The following is a 20,392-nucleotide window of genomic DNA, read 5'->3' on the forward strand; positions in this document are numbered from 1 at the left end:
CTTAAAAATGAATGAATGCACAATGATATGACACAATAAGACAATAAATTCTCTAAGTTGAGAGATGTGAGAACATTTGGAATTTTTGCGACATTTTTCTAAATTGCTGAGCTCTTAATTAAAAAAAAAAAAAAAAAAAAAAAAAAAGATCTTTATGTCTACAAATCAGTAGTAGTCCCATAAAAATGCATCAGGCATAAATTGAGTCTTCGGCCAGGAGCTTAAACTGTGGCACGTGGATCACCTGCAGGAAGATATCAGATTGTTTTTGGTCTCTCTCTCTCTCGCTCTCTTTTTTTTTTTTTTTTTTTTTTTTTTACCCCTTAGCCAGAGAAATACCTGTTGGGTCTTCTGAGGACACTCTTTTCTCAAGCACACAAAGCAGATCAGGCCTGGAAAATGGCTGATCAGATTTCAGCATTGTTGTGTTTGCATGTGAGTGCCATTTTTTTTGGGGGGGGTGGGCGTCTGTACGTCTGTACTGCACAGACGTTTATGGCGGAACTAAAGGCAACAGGCAATTCATCAGAAAAGAGAGGGTTCAACTCTTTGACCGTCTTATCTTTGGCCATCGTAGGATAATTTTTATGACTTTGCAAGGGGATAGGGTGTGTGTGTAGGTTTTTATGTGAGGTGTGCACTCACTGCGTGTCGGCTGTGCAGTTTCTCCAGAAGGGTATAGTCTGTGCCTTTGGGGAAGCGACTCTCCTCATTGATAAGAGCCAACATGCCCAGTTTCTAAATGGGAGAAAGAGGTGTAGAGAGGATGAAACACACCATAGTCATGACTGAACTAGTTATAATCCCATTGGAACATATCTGGAAGCTTTAAGTACAATACAGCATCCAGGAAACAGCACAGTAATTCATTCAGATTTCCCTTTTATTTACAAAGAAATGGTTCGCTGAGGAGGCACGTCAGTTGGCAGCCATTACTTGCTTTCAGTAATAATCTAATAGCGGGCCACCAGGCAAAATCACAAGAATATAAGCAATTAAGTGATTATAGTGTAGTGTTTTTGCTTCCTTTAGACATTCCAAACTTGGAATTTGGATCCAGAAAGTCCACCTCTGCTCAGGTTCAGCTTTAACCATCATTATAACTATGTCTGTAAAACAACACAAATTCCCTTCATGCTTCATCTCAGGCGTGCCTCTAACTGCTGACTGCTGGGCATTACTGTGCACACAACATGCAAAATGAGACTATATAATGATAGAGTGCTTGATGGGGGTCAATGTAAGAGTCACAGTGTGGCGTCTGGTTCAGCCACGCTCCAGCAGGCTGGTGGTTTGTGGTTGGTCCTGGTGGTGAATTTGCTCTCTCAGGGTCAGACCATTACCTTTTCTATGAGATCCAGACACTCTGCGTTATCCATCCAGTCTATGGCCTCCCACTGGATCCCCTCTCTGTGAAAACGCACACACACACACAAAGATTATATATATATATATAAACATAAACAACTAGGAAGACACAATGGTTGTATTGTTCAGAGTGAACATGTGATGAAATGAGCCATGTCCAGACTGTTGGCACATTATACAAGAAAACAATTGTCTGGGGGAGAAACAGAGCTGATTCCAAACCTCTGGCAGTTTGCCTGTATCGCCATGAGCAGACCCAACCCCTACCCCTATGCCTATCTGTCTGCCTGCCTGCCTGCCTGCCTGCCTGTCTGTCTGTCTGTCTGTCTGTCTGTTTGTGGGACAGACACAGGCTCATGCAAATCTTTGATTTATTGTCTACATATCTACTAGTAGACAAGCAAGAATCTGTCTAACTGTTCAAACACCATTAATCAAAAAAAAAACCACATGTTTACCTGTTGTACTCCAGCTGTTCCAGTGAGAAGATGTGCTTGTTGAAATACTCCTGGAGTTTCTCATTGGCGTAGTTGATATTAAACTGCTCAAACCGGTTCACCTATGGGACAGAAAAGTCATTTGGTTTTGTATTCAATTCTGCAAGTGCGACAAGATAAGCACATATAAAATCCTGTACATGTCATTTAACACTGAAACAGACTTGACTTGCATGAGAGCCCTAGCTATAGATTTGAGTCCATCCGTTTATCCATATTGATTCACTCTCAGTTATTACTCAGATTTTTTATAGCAGGTTTTGAATATGGTTCAGGGCTCCATATGAATGGAAGTCCAGGCAGCACTGGGACAAAATGTCACAACTTTGGTTTGATTTCCATTGACGTTTTTAAAAAGGTCCCTGAAAAGTTTGTTTTAAATTTAAAATTTGTTTTAAAAGTGGGTAAATTTAAATGCTACCTCTGTAATAGTGGAATAGGATGCAATGTTTTCTGAAAATGGACCCAAAGAGGGTGAGCCCCACATATAAATATATATATATATATATAAAAAAAAAAAGAAAAAAGGATGGGCCCATAAGTAAAGCCCCAAGAAACGCTCTAAGGGACAAGAATAAAATATAATGTGTCAGAAGTAGCTTTGCAGTCTAAAAGCATATCAAATAAAAAAATGTTAGATTTACTTTCAGTAACTTTTAAGACACTACATTGGGGCACCTCAATATTTACAGATTTTTCCAAAAGGGATTGTTATTGATTAGTATTAAATGATTTACTCCTCGTTGAAAGAACCAGGGGTTGGCAAATTGGTCTAAAACTTGAAACAACTGGGGTGTTCAAAATGAACTACTACATGCTAAGAACTTCCTGATGCACCATCTAAAAAAGGTCATAATTATTTGGTTGTTTGACTCCCTTCTCTGTTTGGGGAAGATGTGGCTTCTGTGGGTAATGCAAACGATTTCAGATGAACAATAAGCAGAGCTATAAGCAGAACAATCAACAGCCCTGGATCCTTCTTAGGTCAATAGATACCTGCAACCTTTTCCGTAAAGCGGAAAAAAAAAAAAAGAAGAAGAAAATCTAAATTCCTTTATCTGAATGAAGGTCAAGTTTAAATTAGATCATGTTCCAGGACAACAAAATCGCACAAAGATACATTTCTGAATTTCACTCACTCCATCAGTTGCATCATTCAGCACTCTGACCACCATCACCTTCTTTATTTCCTACTTTAATACTGTGATCTGACAAAGTTTTCTGAGCTTTTAAGTGACGATTTATCTCAATCCAAAGATCTAACTTTCACCTCAAAGTTCTCAAAGCCAAAGATGTCCAGGATGCCGACAGACTTGAAGTTGTCTTTTCCTTTAATCTTCTGGTTGATCCTCATTATGATCCAGGAGAAACACTGAGAGTAAAGCGCCATGGCAACTGAGTCCCTAGAGTCCACTGCCTGCAAATCATGATATGAAAAAAAAAAAAAAAAAAGGGGTTACCATGGTTACAAAGATGGGTATAAATAATCAGAGAGACTTTGCAGAGTCACTCACTTTGCAAAGTCAACATACAACATACGACCACTAATATTTCATCCGTTCTCTCAGATGGTAAACAATGAGACGTTTGATTGTTAGTCTGATGATGTTGTGTGTGTGTGTGTGTGTGTGTGTGTGGCCATAGTGTATGTAAAAAAATGGTGGTTTGAAGACAAAGGTGTGCTATGTCAGTATCTGTCTACAGCTAAGACGGTGTCTGTTGTGAAAATAGACAGCGTCCTTTATCACCTACATATCTTAAGAGTGACTGCAGGTGGTATTTGTCATATTACAAGAATCCTGTGAAAACAAAGACAAATCAAAATATACTGTTAATGTGATTTCACAGATGTTTTTTTTCCCCCCCAACACCCCTGTAACAAAATGACACCTTTTCTATTACACCTTAGGTCATACAGCCCATACGGGGCACAGTGTTAAATGGCAGAGACAGACAGTGGTTTGAGGTACATTTTGAGTAACACTCTATAGTATGCAACTTCTATATTATCTATATACAACCAGGGCAGCCCAGTGACATAGTGGTTAGTGATGTTGTCTCACAATAAGAAGGTCACGGGTTCAATTCTTGGGCCTGGGGCCTTTCTTTGCAACGACCGCGACCCAAAAATGGATAAGCGGTTTAAGATGAATGAATGAAAATACAAGACCAACGACCAGCTATTGAGCGTAACCGTTGAGAGGCTGCAGCCAATCCCAGGTGATATTGGGAGTTGAAACTCTGGACAGGTTGCAAACAAATAAACAAACCACTCATACTCACAAAATGCAGGACAAGAAACTAAATGGGCTGAGAGTTGTGTTTGTTTTGCCAGCTATCATACCTTGAGTTGTAAATCTATCCTTTATTGCTCCAAAAACAAAATTTATTTCCAATTGCTTTGTGAGCCAGCTATGATTGTCTCCGGCTGGTACACAGTCAGCCTTTCAGCCAGACACCATGTGTACGTACATAAAAAGCTTGTGCTTGCCAGCTACACTTCCTCCACAAGCATTGTGCTTGAATTGAAAACAAAACAAGAGTGTGGCGGTGTGTACTGTATATTGGAGCAACAATGCTCCTGGGCTTTTGAGTAATCCATCATGCCTGGTCACCTCTTGCAGCTAGCGAGTGTGAACAGAGTTTCGGTGGCTCCAGGATCTCCGTCACAGGGGTGAGAAGAATGGCTGTTTGTCCAGGACTTAAAGGGGGGGGGCTGCAAGCAGTCATGGGGTGGGTGACCCCTGGCCACTGTGAGAAGAAGCCATTCTTACCAACTCCAGGACTGGAATAATGAACTCTATTAACAGACAAGCTGCTTCAAAGGCCAGGCAGAACAAGCAGCAGCAGGGTGACAGCACAAGGTCTTTGTCCAGTGATGAAAAGCTTTCTTGTGGCTTTCGTGTCCCTATGATAATAGTAAAGGTCCATTCTGTGATTATGCGATGACATTTATGCATACAAGTGGGCTGACAGCTCAAGCTCAGCCAAAAGGGTTTGTGTCATGTGTCAGAATGTTCTTGTGGCATATGGTGAGAAGCATAGCACATGCAGATGAAGACTTGTGAAATATTCCCATTAATTCCTGACAACAGCATGAACATTTCAAGCAAAGAGAGTCACACGAGTGAATTATCGGGCCAGTGTCTTTGGGTGTCTGGCTGCGCTGCCTACAGAGGAGAAGACTCTCAGCCCCAGTCATTGGCTCTATTGTGCGTTTGACTCAGATCACTATCATGATGGCTTCATTGTGCCAGGAATCTGGCAGACAAAAAGCAGGAAATGGCTGGGAGTCACGCAAGGGATCTGGAGAGGCAGAGGGGGAGAGTGTGGGAGAAAGGCTGTATGTGTCACCAGGACAGGGGAGGGAGAGGAGTGAGAATGGGGAGGGGGCGTCAAACAGGCATCCACTATATGTTTTATTGTCTTGACTGTAAAAACTGCTAAATGATCCTTCACTGAAACCTGGGTAATGAGAAAGAAGGCAGGATTGTTGTGTGCCAGCTGCATGAGTCTTTAAAGAACAGTGCAGAAGGACGGAGGTTTGGATGTGTTGGTACCTGCTCCACAGTGAGGGGTGAGCAGATCTCCTCTCCTCTGAGGATCATGGAGCGCTGGGTTAAGACCTCTGACAGTTGGAACGAGTCCAGGCCAAGCAGTTCACTGACATTACTGACCACTGAAACACACACACGGATACACACTTACACAATGTACGACATACACAAACCACAGAATGCTCAGGTGACTCCTGCTAATGTCCAAAAAAAAAAAAAACAAACAAAAAAAACAAACAGACATGACACACAAACTGTGATCCTATACAGTCTATAGGAAACTGCATTCTGCTGTCTTCTGCAGTCACTGTAGTTCAGTGGCTCCTTGGAAAAGAGGTCAGACACAGCGAACAAAGGAGCCTTGAGCTCATGTTACGGCCTGTTCTGTACTCTGTCTGCTAGTACAATGTCAATCAAACACAGGGGCATGAGGAAAACTGCAGCGTGGTCCAACATCAGCAGTGGATTTATCATCTACTCGAGAAAATAGAGATTTCCTACAATAAATTCTGGTGGAAACAACTGCTGTTTTCAACAAAGCTTCACCACTTAGAGGCAAAGATTCCAAGTTTTGCCTCTTAAAAGCATCAAATTTTTATCTTCTTCTGTGGTTTTCCTTTCTCTAATTCTCTAAACATTACTACTTTTTGATAGTTCAAAATGTGAGTGTTAGGAGGAGAACCCATTTGGTGTTCTCATAATAATCCCATGCTTTATATTATATTTAATATAGTTTCATGATCAATTACCAGTGAAATAGAAATTTTATTTAATGTTGGAAACATCCATATACACTTAGTGTTGACATTAGTTGCGTTTTCACATATTAATCTAACGTTCTATTTACTGACTAAAAAAAACTTTATTGTCCATTAGATTGGCATAAAATGACTGTTTTCCTTGCACGCTTGGCATCATCTACAGATAAGAACACGCAAATACATTCAGTCTCAGCAGCAGTGCTTCAGTAGGGGTGATTACTTTATTATGTCTTCGTCCTAAATGGTGACAGCAGAGAGCACAAATTATTTTTGTACCAATTTTCCCTGGCAGCTGGGACCTTGAGTGTTCTGCCTGAACATTTGGTGCAGTCTCTTTTTGACCTCTGTAGTTAGTACCATGTGACATAAGATGCTATTAAGACATTACTCAATATTCAGAAATCACAAATGTAGGGAATTCCGAGAAGCATACGAGTTTACTTATATGTAAGTTTGAACATGCACATAATGTGTGTACCGCTTGTGTCGCTCTCAATCTAATGCACTCTGCGTAGTAAAGCTGGAATACACATCATTAAAGATTGTTAGAGATACACACCCCCTTTGGAAGTTATCTGGGCTCCACCAGCAGTCATGAACTCAATGTTGCCCATCTGGAGCACAGCAGACAGCAACTTGAACACATCTCTGATCTCCTCCTCAGTGAACTCCATCACTTTCAAAGCCTCCTGCAACGCAACACAGACACAGCCAGACAACACGTCTCTATGAGGACAGTATGAGCACAAAACTCAATTGAACATTGTTTTGTATCACGTGTCCCCCAGGTTCAACATGGTGGAAGATAGAAGATTCTGCCCTGAAAGGGACACTTATGATAAAGGGTTATGGTGCCCTCTAGAGGTAAAACAAAAAGTCCCCCAAAAAATCTGTTTGCCTCTTCTGCTTACCATTACGCAGTCAAAGAGCTGCTTGTCATCCAGACTGTTGTCCTGCACGCAACCTGACTGGCTCAGGTAGTGATATGACTCAGGACCTTCAGATAGTAAGTACATGTCTGCAACACAGAAAAATGAAGACTTAACCAGTGAATGAAAAAAAAAAAAAGTTTGTATTTACGCAAACACTGCAAAACTCAGAATCAGAATCTCCTTTGTTGCCGTTGTAAAGCAGTTGCAACAACGAAATTTGTTTGGGATACTCTCTTCCCACAGTGAAAAAAAATAAAAAAAGATAAATATTATAATAATATAAAAAAAAAACAATAAAAGATATGAAACTTCAACTTCAACTTCTTAAAAGGCTATAAAACACACACTTATGACACAGTCTGTTGCACAGCAGTGTTTCTGAGCCCTTTTTTTCGGCTCATCAAGATCCTGCATCTTCTGCCGGAGGGCAGAAAGGTGAAGAGGCCTTGGCCAGGGTGGGATGGGTTAGGGATCTTTCTTGCCCTGTTTTGCCCCCAAGAGTCTGCAACCCCTGATATACAAACCTCTGTGGTCTTTATCAGCTCCTGCTAGCAGCGCATAGAAGATGTGATAGTTCCTCTCTCCAGGATTCTGTCGAACCACACGGTTCTACGGAAGAGAGGATGGTTAAAAAAAAAAAATCATTTTAAATATTACATAGATTTTACTGATGACTCTACATGTTAAATGCTGAACAAATGAATTTTTGAAATGGACATAAACTTACTTTTTCTAACAAATCTGAATATGGATCGTCAAGGAGAGCAATGACAACCTTCACTAACAAGATGATACTTATCTCCTTAAAGAACAACTCAGCTTTTCAAGGATACAGTCAATGATGCAACCACCATGAATGTTTCCATTTTGGGAAAAGTGGAGCTGGATGAACTTCCCAAAGCGACTGGAGTTATTGTTGTAAACAGTCTTCGCATTCCCAAATGCTTCCATGATGGGGCTAGAGAGAGAGGAAATCAGGACAATGAAAAAGTTCTTCTATCTGTAAATGTATATAGCAATTGTGAATTATTTCCATTTTGATGTAGCTGAAGGCCCATCTGAAGAGCATCGTGGTTACACCAAAGAGGCACTATCCAAACCAATGCTTTTTGTTTCAGTCCTTAAATTCTCTATAAGCCTCTACTGACCCTCTACTATTTCTTTAAAATAATGAGTAGCAAGAGTTGAGTTAATCTTATTCATATAATCATATATAAAAAGCATAATTGAAAGGTACGACCTCCCTGGATTTATGAATCACAACATAAAAAAATACCACATATAATAAGAAGCACAACTTGTTTGTATAATCTTATACTTTTACATTGATGGTCCAGTAAGTCAGAGGTACCTGCTCTGGACAAGGGCCTGCTCCACCCTGGTCGTCCTCTCTGACAGAGGAGCTCCTGCTGAGTTTTGACTCATCACAGAGAGAAACTTCAGCAGCAGCTTGGTGCTCTCTGTTTTTCCAGCACCGCTCTCCCCACTGAAGAAAAAAATATGTAAAGAGGTTCAGACAGAGAAGTAAATATATGGATGATACACTCTGTCCCATTTGCAGGGAAATACGTAAAATTGAATTCAAGGGAAATATTTGCTATTAAACGTCTGAAAGTTCTCATAATTTCTGATGAATTATGTGCAGCTTCTTATTCACTTCTCAGCGCTCACCTGATGAGAACACACTGGCTGTCGTGTCTCTTCCACAGGCAGCGGTAACACTCATTGGCCACGGCGAAGATATGAGGAGGCAGCTCCCCCATCTGGTGCTTGCTGTACAGATCGACTGCAGTGCTGTTGTACAGGCCAGCGATCTGCTTATAGGGATTTACTGCTGCCAGGATTGAACCTATGTTAGTCTGAGGGAAATTTAAAAGCAGATACAGGTTTGAGGATGACAAGGTAAAGTAATGTTTAAAAAAAGTAATAGAAAGACAAAGATGATTATCAGGTAAAGGTGACAAAGAAAATCATTTTTAACCTATTTAAAACTAGGTTTTTCTCTTGAGTTCAGTACAAACATTCAACTTTTGTGTTTAAGCTTTCATATTATACTTCATAATATAGAGTTCAGCAGATTAATCTAGTTTCCTGTCTCCTTGCTCTGACCCAATACCTGTAATACTCTTTAACTACTGCACATGGCCTAGTTTGAACTAAGGATGGTAGTATTTCAGGATCCGTTTCTCCTGCTCGAGTAATACGCTTTGGGGAAAAGTGCCTCACAAAAGTGTGTTTGTAGGTCATCATAGCATTCTGCGATGCTGTGTGGACAGGCTGGCTGAAACTTCTGGGATGAGATTAGGAGACAGGATTTCCGAAAACATAGTTAACATGCTTCTCGAGGCAATGATTATTTTAATAAAGCCCAGATAGAGTTACAAGGGGAAACTCCTATCATGAAAATAATCCTGGCTATGAGACGGGGTCAAACAAACATATCTGAGATCTTGCGTCCTTCAAAATAAATAAATGAATAAATAAAACTGCTCTAAATTTGACATAGTGTATTTCACCATTGTCTGAGGGTTGTTATCCTGGAGTGATCTGTGTCACCTCTATTTAACGTAGTGATAATATTTATGTACTAGAACTTCCTCTGACTCGCGCCAAACTATTTTTTTTTTCCAGCGCTGACAAAGTACATGCTGTGAATAAAGTGAAAGAGCTAGTAACTGCATAATTGCTGAGTAAAAGCTCTTATTTATTTAAACATATCTTACTGCTTCATTACACTTGCCTGATATTAAAAAACAAACAAACTTTCACACTGATGGATGGAGATTTGTTATACATTGAAATCTCAGCAGAGCCATGCTGCCCGTTGCCGTTACCAGAAGTAAGAAAAATACACACAAACCCACTAAAGCTGGGCGCATCTGCGTACTGACAGACTGAGTTGGTGTGGTGTCTTACGTAGATGTTGTCTTTCTGGTAGCGCAGAAAGAGGTTGTGCATGATGGCCGCTTCATGCAGCTCTGCCAGTGTTGACATGTCCTCGACTCCATGGACACTGCTGGGGTGCATCGGGTACACCATCTCTCTGTTCAGCTCCGCCTTCTGTAGGTTGATCACCTGCACACAGTTCATACACATGGAAATCAAACCCCTGGCACAACATCTGTCTCCCACTCTGACCATAAGAGTGACATGCAGAATTAAGAGCTGATACAGGAAAGACTGAGGCTAAAATGACAGGCCTAATATGTGCCCGCCTGTGCCTGCCAATGGCATACCGGCGGGGCAGCTAGCCCTGACCTCAGAAATTTGTTCAGTTCACTCTTCCGTCTCTGTGCAATTAATCCATAATGTCACATTTCTGGAAAAGATTAAGATTAGATTAGATTAAGTGGTAAAGTAAATGTGATGAGTGGAGGTGTCCTTGTCTCGACTTTCAAGGCCCATTTTTAGCTGTAAAGCGGATCAAAAGGGAGGGAGTAACAGATGAAAGGAGAATGATTTAGAATGACCTTTCCATTTACACAACTGTCTCACACACCAAAAGAGACAGAACCTCTCGGTTACCAGCACTGAAATCGACGAGACATGAGATAAGAAACAGACAGATTACAACTGTGTTGTTCAATTGACGGGAAGCAGTGCGTGGATCAATGCTGATGGGTTTGCAAAGTCCCGATGCATTACTGCAGGCTCTTGTGCCATATCCAGTTGTATTGCAGTCGTGAAAAGATATTTGGTTGCGGTGAGCTGCAGAGTCAGAGGAAAGGGGCTTCAGGTACTCTGTGGCGGCTCTTAAGTGTGGAGGAAGGTTTCTTAGGTTTTCATTGACTCTTGAAAAGGTGCAACTAATGAATCCGAGGTCCTTCTTGCACTGGACAGGTTATATTTTGAAATGAATGCAGTAGAGTTGACACTAAAATGCACTGTAAAGCTGGGGGGAAATGATGATTCTCTGTGGGTTTTCACGACTAGGTGACATGAGCACAACATAATTTGCCCCGCTATAAACAAAGACATATTGATTACTACAGCTTTAACAAAGTCAGTGGATACAAAAAAGCATTAAGACCTTCCGTTATTGATGCGTTCGCCAAATAAAAGCCACTCCTGCACCAAAGCGGTTCTGTCTCTTCTTGTACATTTATCCAAACACTGTCATTTTATGAGATATAAATACCCAAAAGAAATGAAAATGGGTACTTGAAGAAACCATCTTTTTTTGTTGTTGTTATGTATGTGTCTCATGCTGTATATTGTGTAATGTATAAAGCTCTGATGGAGGCTGCATTAGATAATGCATATTGTTGAAACTTATTTATTGATGTGGGTCAGTGTGAGAAAGCCTCCTGAGGTTGTGAACTGTTGTCAATTCTAAAGAACGGGTGCTCACTGAGACAAAAGAAGCACAATAGCGATGAAATCATCGGTGGGTTTGTGTCTCCTTTTGTGGTATTAGAGTTAGTGAAAGGGTGAAGATTTCGAGGAGAAATGCTGCATGTGCGATGATGTCATCCATTGAGCAGAAGCTTGCAGATTTACAGCCAGATGTCCTTAAACATTTGGCTTTAACCGCACCCTCTGGATTCACCAGGCGGGGCCAGACTAATAAATCATTTGTTTTACATCCTTAATCAACATTAACTTTTTAGGTTAGATTACATTAACCACTTTATTTAATTTATGTCCTTATCTGCACCTGGTCAAGGCACTTTCTTTGGTTTACGTCGGATAATATAGGGAGTATCAGATTTTCTTTTGTGTGGATCAGATGGGATATAACTCCCAGGATTTCCAGTCCTTCCTTACATTTAGGTAGCAAAAATGAGAAACTATCACCCGCTCGGGGCCCCGAGCTCACTTTCTGCAGAAACTGATGGAGAGATGATTTGTCAGATACCCTAACCCCCACCCAAATAAACCTCTGATATCTGGGACATGTCTTCGTAGCTTGTTGGCATTCTTAACATTCCCAAAGCACAAGTCCAAAGTTGCATTAAGGTGGTTGGAAGCAAAGATAACATGCAATAACAAACAACTGGGAGAGGCTGGAGGAACAAGATTAAATTCTCAATTTCACCTCAAGTTTCACAGCTGCTTCAGCCAAACACACAATGAGCTTTGGCTTGAAAAGCACCGTCACTTCTCCACTTGAAATATATATGCATCCGTGTAAATTCATCATCTTGGGTGACCTTTTCATTACTGATATTCCCAAGATGACTTGCTGTTCACATTTCACAGGATGAGCCTTAGGTACTATTTCAGAGACGCTCAAAGGAAAACCTTCCTGAATCAAAAGAGGTATCTCATTCCTCTGTTTTTCCCCACTCTGTTCTTTTACTTCTTGGTTTCTTTGTTGGCCTGTCCGTGTAGTGAAAAACACTTCTAATCAGTATTTAGAATATTTATTCATCTCCATATAAAATAGTTTTCAAAGTAATTTACCGACTAAATAACATCCTGCTTATACAGCTAAAAGGAATCTAAGATAAAAACAGACCAATTCTTCTCAATGCGTCCAGCTCAGTCTCTACGAGGTGCAATAACATGCTCAGTGTCCATTATAACTATCAGACATACTGGAACATTTTCCCTGTGGGAGCTGTGGAGCAGTCAGCCTCTGTCCCATGTGATGCTACGAGCACACCAACAAAAGCGTGACTAATCCAACGCAGAGAGAGAACAGTGTGTGTCCACTGTTATTGATTATCTACTTTCAAAAGACTCAATTTGATCAAATTTTGAATCCCTAAATTTGCCTTGGGTTCATAATCAAAATCCATCAAGCAGATCTAAATAATTTTCACTCGTAATTACGTTTAAATTAAAGTGATTTTTTCCTTTCTCATCCTGATTTCACTGCCAATTATCGCAGAGGCTGTTTCATGTGAGGGGGGGGGGGCACAGTATCATCAATGTTAATGATAGGAGTGCTGTAATAGTGCCTAGAGAAAAAAACAACATGTGACAACATGAGACTGATTAGTGAAAATGTTCTGTCGCCAGTCCTTTCCAAATGGAGGTTGGTGTTAACACGCGAGAAAAATATCGATAGAAATTATCTGTGTATTCTCAATTAGAGCTCAAACTGTAAGATTTTATCATTCAAGTCAACTTCCAGAATAAATAAATATCAATCATTTTACATTTCTTAAACATGAAGATTTTCTGATTGTCTTATGTGCCAATGTAGCTTTAGACGGCGGTCGGACTGAAAGGTTAACGGCTCACATGTGATGTGATGGGAACAGTTATTCTAATGATGGTGCTATACTGTCCATCCAAATTTTAAAACTTCCTTGCTGCTGTAATGATCTTTTCTTTTGTTTCCACCTCACTGAAACCAGACCCTGCTGCTGCATTGTTCAACCAGCCCTGCTGAATATTCACATATAGGCGGGGTCAGGCTCAGTGACTCAGTGGACTCAGCTATATTGGTGCATTTATTCAGGCTTTTAGAAAGGAAACATGGGCAGGAACTAAATCACAGGCTTGAAGACACAAACACTCTCTTGTTTATCGCTGTCTGTTTGTGTCCCTTTTTCTTTCTTTCTTTTTTTTTTTAATACTCTGTCTGCCTCTCTCAGTCTTACAGTGAATCCATCTGCTGAAGGGAGATCCCACCCAGACCCAGGGGGATATGAGGGGAAGCAGAGGGGGTTAGGTTTATTAATGGTCAAAAAAAAAAAATCTTATAATAATATCAGCTCAGAAACAGACACAAAATCTTCCTTAAAGCTAGCACTCATTCAGGCATAAAGCAAACATAATCCACTATACCCATATTTTAACCTCACAAACAGATGCTCACAATAATGTTTGTGTGAGCATGTTACTTAGCACTCTAATGAATACCCGCCACTGATATTAAGCACATAATGGCTCCATTGAAAACACTGAGGGGCCATCAATGACCTATTTTAAACCTTGCAGACTGCATGGCTACAGGCTCTGGACTACTTGGGAGGAGAAACGTCCTATCTGTTCCACTCAGGCTAAACACAGTTTTTTAAGAGCAGAGCCTAAGAATGGACAAAATGCTTTCATTTGGAGCTACATGTATGTGAGCCATCTGCACCTCGTTCCAAATGACTGATGTCTTAAACTGATCCTTGGGTCATGTAGATGAACACAATCTAAGGTTGTTTTATTGTTCTTTAAAAAGAAGATGACATCACCTGAGGCCCAGTGGCTGCTATTTAGTTCAGGTGACAGGGACGTCCTGCTTTTCTTTACATGTGCACTCGTCTGGGGATAACTCACACACTGGTAATCCAGCTAGTGCCATCTGAGACACACACACACACAAAATATTTAGCTCTCAATTTCAATGACTCTGCAGGATCTTCAGACCCACTCTATAGTGAAGCAGGGAGGAGACAGTGATGAATGCTGATATGATGGATAACGCAACAGCAGCCAGGTCAGCCTGTCGAGACAGCGAAGGTAATGGCGTTCTCCAGAGACCTCTCGCTGAGCAGAGAGTGGCACCTTAGTGTGAGCATTGGACCGATGAATAATGGTATGTCCCAGTCACCGAGGGAAATATATCGCCAGGACACATTTACCAAACCAGCTCTAAAATGGCACGTGGGTGTAAAAACATAAAGACACAGGCTAACAGGTAATTTAAATGTGAGATACTGTGAGCTGGAGTTGGATTAAATAAAATATTCATTAAATTCTAATAAATCTCAGTCGATATATAATCAAGAAACAGGGATCGCTTAGGGTCAGCTGACTATCAGCCATCTGAAGGTGGAGACGGTCTGTTTCCCAGACTGACATTCTTGTCATTCTGGCTGCAGAGTCTAACTGAGAGGAAACAAGGAAACACAACTCTGACCTGACAACTAACACACCCAGAGCTGATGATCATATGAATGCACAGCCAAGCTTCAGGTTCATTTCTTTTTATATCCCACTGAAGGTGATGAAATGCTGTAGAGGACAGCGTCTATGGTATTCAGTTATATTTAGACAATAAATAAGAAGTCAGGGTGCCATTCCTTTCTCAACCTCTGACCTCGTTCTGTGATACTTGCTGTGATAGATTGTGTTTCCATTGGTCAGTCACCCCTCTACCCTTCCAACAACACATGGGTGACTTCTCACACTGCAGGCATCCCCAGAACTCAACATAGAAACATCATAAAATGAAGTGAGGTGGGGGGCACACGGGTTAGCTAAAAAAAAAATCCTCCTCTCAAAAGTCTGAATGAAGCACTACCATTAACACAAAACACTCCATACAGTAAGGCAATAAGTATTCATGAGACACTGAACAACATTAGCATTTATTTGAAAATGTATTTGAGTCCGCTCGGTTGTTTGGTGCTGAGATCTATGGCCGAGCCTGGATGTGAAAATAATGCAATGTCCATGATCCTATGGACAGAATCAGTCCCTGCCCTATTGCTTGTTTCTCCTCAAAGCTGCAATCAACCCATTGCAGCACTGGAGGCAAATTTTTGATCTATGCTATCCAAACAAGACATTGTGTTAGGAGCTATTTCTTTAAACATCCATCACCACTTCGCTCTCTCTCTGCCTCTCTAACAGGATTTCCTCCAGACACAAAGACCACCATGGACTGCCAAACAGATGATCTCTGGCCAATGACTTGTCACAAGGAGCCCATTCCTGTCATTCTTACTTTATTACAAAAGGTGTTGATCCCACAGCTGAGTGATGAAATGAAACAAATGTGTGCAAACAATCAACTCATTCTCTATAATATGTAAAGGAACTGCTCCCTTCACACATTACAGCTCAATTTGAACCAAAACTGACCGCAGATTATACTCGTGCTGCTTTATGAGATATGTGATGCTCAATTTAATGTGGGGATGTGTTTAAGGTGGTAACACAAAAAATACGTCAAACCCAAAGTATTGAAACATGCTTGCTGGTGTAGACAAAACACACAAATAAAGGTTTGGAACAGTTCAAAGCGAGCCATTGGCAGCGTGAGGATTTGAGTTTAAAAAGAGGTATTCTTACCTTCCCATAGTCAGTGGTGAGGACGAGGGACGAATCATCAGAAGAACTCACGGTGGAGGGGAGGAGCTGCTCTTTGTGTCTCAGCCAGACACGGGCCCCCTGCAACACAATGGCCACCAAAAACCATTAGCATCTGGACACAGGACTCATAATGGCGACAACCATTTCAGTTTAGCTGATGTTATTGACACATAATGGTTTTCCATCACTAGAAACCAAGGAAGGCAAAGTTCAAATCAATAACAAAATGCAGATATATTCTTGGTCATAAAGGCGTTTTGGGTTTTTGTTTTTTTTGTTTGTTTGTTTTTTCAAAGTGCCATGTGGCCAATACTGGAACTGCTGACTTAGAAGAGTCAGTAGAAAAGCAGAAATTGTGCCCTTTTTCTGCCACTGTCTTTTTCCATTTTTGTCCGCATCGCTCTTTGCCACATAGCTATTTGCTCAAACCACAGCAAATGGCTCAGTTATCCTCTTATTAAACTGCCATTGACTTTTGAGAAGAGAAGCCATTTGCCAAACCTGCATGGTGAGGGTGTGGCTGAGAGTAAAACCACCACTCACAGACACACAAACTCTGTCGAAAGCCTGTGATTCTTCCACATATAGGGATAATTTATTCGATGAAAGGGAAGAAAATGGTCCTGAATGAGTGTCCCCCCCCCACTTTTTTTTTTTTTTTACATAAATCAATAAAAATGTTTCTCTACCTACCACCCCTTCCTCATTATTTTAGTAGGGAAAACCTCGGCACACATCTCTCACCATTTCCCCAGATCAGAACCTTGTTTCAGACAAACACTAACACCAACACTGTGGATCTGGGCAACGTGGACTCGTGTGTTTATGTATCTATGTGAAGTCACTGACCTCTCCAGACATGTTTGTTAGCAGCTCAGTAACCAGGAGCAATAACAGGAATCTGAGGCTTATTGCTCAGACGGGCTGTCATTTCCTTACAGGGTGGAAGAAACATTTACAGATAAGATGAGAACACTTGAGCAATCTTGTACATTTATTTGTGTGACTTAAAACACTTGTCAGAGTCGAAAACAAAAACAAATGGAACACAAAATATATGTAATTTAACAATGAAAATATCTCATGGGGAACCTTTACATTTAAAAAAAAAAAAAAGGTACATTTTACAAAAATCTAAAATCTAAATGCCTGTTTTTGATCATCCAAACATCATTACTTATCAAGAGTGCAGCCACTGAGGTGGGAAGAGCAAAAAGGGAATGGTGTATCCACCAGAGCAGAAAACTGGAGAGATCAATATGCATGGATTCCTCTAGGAAACCTTATACAAGGTCACCACTTCTAGACATCAATCCTCATTAAGTATTAACAACAGGCTGCCACGTGTGCACACAAACACTCACGATGCACAAATGCATTTGCTCCTAAACAACAAAGATCAAGATACTTTCCTCAAATACACTTTACACTCTACGTTTACATGAGATACAGCTCGAAGAGAGCATTAGCCCACATAATGATTTATTCTCAATCCATTAGATCAATTTATTGCTCAGTACAAGAGAGATTTCTGGCCTCTAGTCTATTTATTTGGTGAGTAAGGCTTCCTTCTTAGACAAAGGGCCCCTCCGCAAAACCAGCCAATCTAAAAACCCACTTCCATCATCAAGCTTTTGTTTTCTTTTTTTTGCCTCTTTTCAGTCAGCCAGTGGAGCACAACTAAATAATGTGGTTCTCTCAAACCACAGGGGGACAGCGGTGAGTGGGATAAAGTGTGTGTGTGTGTTGGGGGGGGGGCAAGAGGGAAAGGAAGGCTGCAGACACCTGATAATGTATTCACTGACACGTGGTACAACTCTAACATCAGTTTCCATTAAATATGAGAAGATTGGTGACAACAACACCGGTGACTAACTGTGCCTGCCTGGTACCGGGGGGGCATGCATGGACTGAAAAGCCGCTTCACATGAGTTCACTAAAGTCCAATGAGGAGATTAATAGTGCTTACTCTATAGATTTTAAGAAGATCAGTTGCCGTTATGTAACTGGAAATCACAGCAGGCGGGAATTCAGCGGAATATTACTAGGGCCCTTCATCTTGTGGAGGTTTTTTAGATTTGTCACTAAAACAGCAAAGCTGAAAAAGTGAAGAAACATGCAGAGAGTGGGCTGTAATAATAGATCATTACAGTATTTGTTACACGGAATCAGACAGCAGACAAGTCGTGACATGGAAAACGGCCCGATGCTTCATACTATGCCACCATAGTATGAAGCACACCACATCCCGGACTTGCTTCTATTAAGATATTTCAGAGATGCAAAATAGCATAGAAAAATGTTTTCCAAGAACTCGGGAGAGTAGCTGAGTCAGTCTTGGATGTTTTCCATCAGATGAACAGGGACTTTTTCAAAGGCTGTCGAGTCACGAGATGAAGACAGAAAACGTTCCAGACAGCATGCTGCAACTCACATAATAATGGTGTACCGAATGAGTCAACGGTTGACTATATGGCAAAAAGTCAGCAAAAAAACGGACCCATAAAGACACTAATGTTGGCTTGGTTTGCTGCACCAGCGTCTGATCACTGACTTGCTCTATGGAGATCTGCCCAACCGGACTCTATAATTACAATAAGAATATATATATATATGTTTATATATGTTTTTAGCTTGCATTTCTCCTTAAAATATTCGAAAGTGACACAAAGCCATCACGGTATGACAAACCCTTCATCACTTCTGAAAAGTAATGATGTGTCAGGTGAGATGAAGACCAATAGCTGAAGGGAACGTTAAAAACAAAAGAAAACAAAAAAAAAAAAAAAAAAAAGCATGACTCATTTTGACTAAATGTCAACTTGAGCCAATGGTATTTAAGGTAATTAAGAAATGTTGAGGTTCAAAAAGTCAACACCAAATGTGATTGACCATTTGTTTGTCTCTGTATGTGAGCGCGTGTGTGCATCTAAAGAGGGTATAAAGACAGGATGAATTGTCTTAGCAACAGATGGTCTCACTAAAACTCCTCCCCCCGTGTGCCCTCCGTCTACAGGGGCGTCGTCAATGTATCAGGACAAAGGCAGCCGCCTCTGACTGAGAGCTCAGAACTTAACCAGGCAGAAATATTCCAAACAAAGGCCAGCTGGGACGGAAAAGGAAATCACTATTAAGACTTCAATTACTAGCAGTAGCACAACAGACTACTCCAACTGAAATACAGAGACAGCATGTGCATAAAAATCATCATCACTATCCTCACTGGGTTTAACTGTCAGGTGCCAGTTAACTCCACTTCTGCCTCTGGTGACCAGATGTTTTAATAGCCCCGCAAAAACAAAGCTGAACTGCCATCACAACATTTCCAGCTCTTGATGCTGCATGCCACTCAGCATGTGCAGCACTACTGAGGCTGAACTAACCAACAATGGTGATCTGATCCACTGACACAGGCGGCGCAGTGTCGTCCCATCATGCTTTCTGACACAGAAACCACTCAGGTTGAATGATGTGATCTCAGGGCTGGAGGCTTGAGTTTCCGCTGCTTGTATAATGACATCCAGCTCAGAGATTTGCTAATGAATGCGCCTGAAATATTTAAGGACATAAACAGTACAAGGTGCCAAGGCTCTTTCTTTGCCTTCTGGCATGGAATGAGCGCTGTCGGTATCAGGTGATCGGATCAGCCAGGACAAAAGAAAGCTAATTAACTCCACCTGACTTGGACGCAGTTGAACAATTAGTTATGATAAGCTAATTTAATGGATCATAGTTTGGTTTCAGGGCGAGGTAAGCGGACGCCCTCGCGCAGAGGACAACAGGAAGCGGCTGCTGGTGTTGCAGTTAGAGCCGACTGTTGGCCGGGGGTGAGCACTTCCAGCTGGACTCCCAACAAGCATCTCATCTGTTCCAGAGGATAGATGTAACATAGAAACGTCTCCACCAGAAGCATGAACAGATGCCATCCAAAAGACACCGCTGGAGTCATTATCTGATTTCCCCATTTCCTGTGTTCATTCATGCAATCTTGTTTATGTAAGATCAGTATAAACTTGTACTTTCCCAATGACCTCTTGAATCCCTAGAAACAGATGTGCAGAAACACATCACACATTCTTCTTAAGTTCTTTTTCAGCACAACAAATACCAAGATGTGCCAGCATTACCACAAGAATAGAGAGGCGTCAGGCCAAAGGACTGGGCCTTTGTGATCCCCACTCAGTATGCCTGGACAGATATGCAGTCCTGGACAATGAGTCGTTTGGTGACCTACATTTAGCAAGGTCAAACAGCATATTGACGCTTGCCCTCATGTTTCATGTGTTACCATA

The 20,392-nt window shown here is 41.1% G+C and overlaps 1 protein-coding gene across 1 annotated transcript in view; it reads right to left on the reverse strand.

Moving 5' to 3' along the window:
• Positions 1-20,392, reverse strand: part of myo10l3 (myosin X, like 3) — a 49,539-nt gene that overhangs the window by 20,238 nt on the left and 8,909 nt on the right. The window contains exons 2-15 of the mRNA XM_029530155.1: positions 16,080-16,178; positions 10,032-10,190; positions 8,787-8,974; positions 8,467-8,601; positions 7,949-8,073; positions 7,843-7,856; positions 7,640-7,724; positions 7,095-7,201; positions 6,743-6,872; positions 5,426-5,544; positions 3,136-3,282; positions 1,827-1,927; positions 1,344-1,410; positions 646-738 (exon numbers count right to left, since the gene is read on the reverse strand). Of these exons, the coding sequence (XP_029386015.1) occupies positions 646-738; positions 1,344-1,410; positions 1,827-1,927; positions 3,136-3,282; positions 5,426-5,544; positions 6,743-6,872; positions 7,095-7,201; positions 7,640-7,724; positions 7,843-7,856; positions 7,949-8,073; positions 8,467-8,601; positions 8,787-8,974; positions 10,032-10,190; positions 16,080-16,178 (1,569 nt within the window). The remainder of the gene's footprint in view (positions 1-645; positions 739-1,343; positions 1,411-1,826; positions 1,928-3,135; positions 3,283-5,425; positions 5,545-6,742; positions 6,873-7,094; positions 7,202-7,639; positions 7,725-7,842; positions 7,857-7,948; positions 8,074-8,466; positions 8,602-8,786; positions 8,975-10,031; positions 10,191-16,079; positions 16,179-20,392) is intronic.

Source organism: Echeneis naucrates, chromosome 21, assembly GCF_900963305.1.
Source record: "Echeneis naucrates chromosome 21, fEcheNa1.1, whole genome shotgun sequence".
Lineage (NCBI taxonomy): Eukaryota > Metazoa > Chordata > Actinopteri > Carangiformes > Echeneidae > Echeneis > Echeneis naucrates.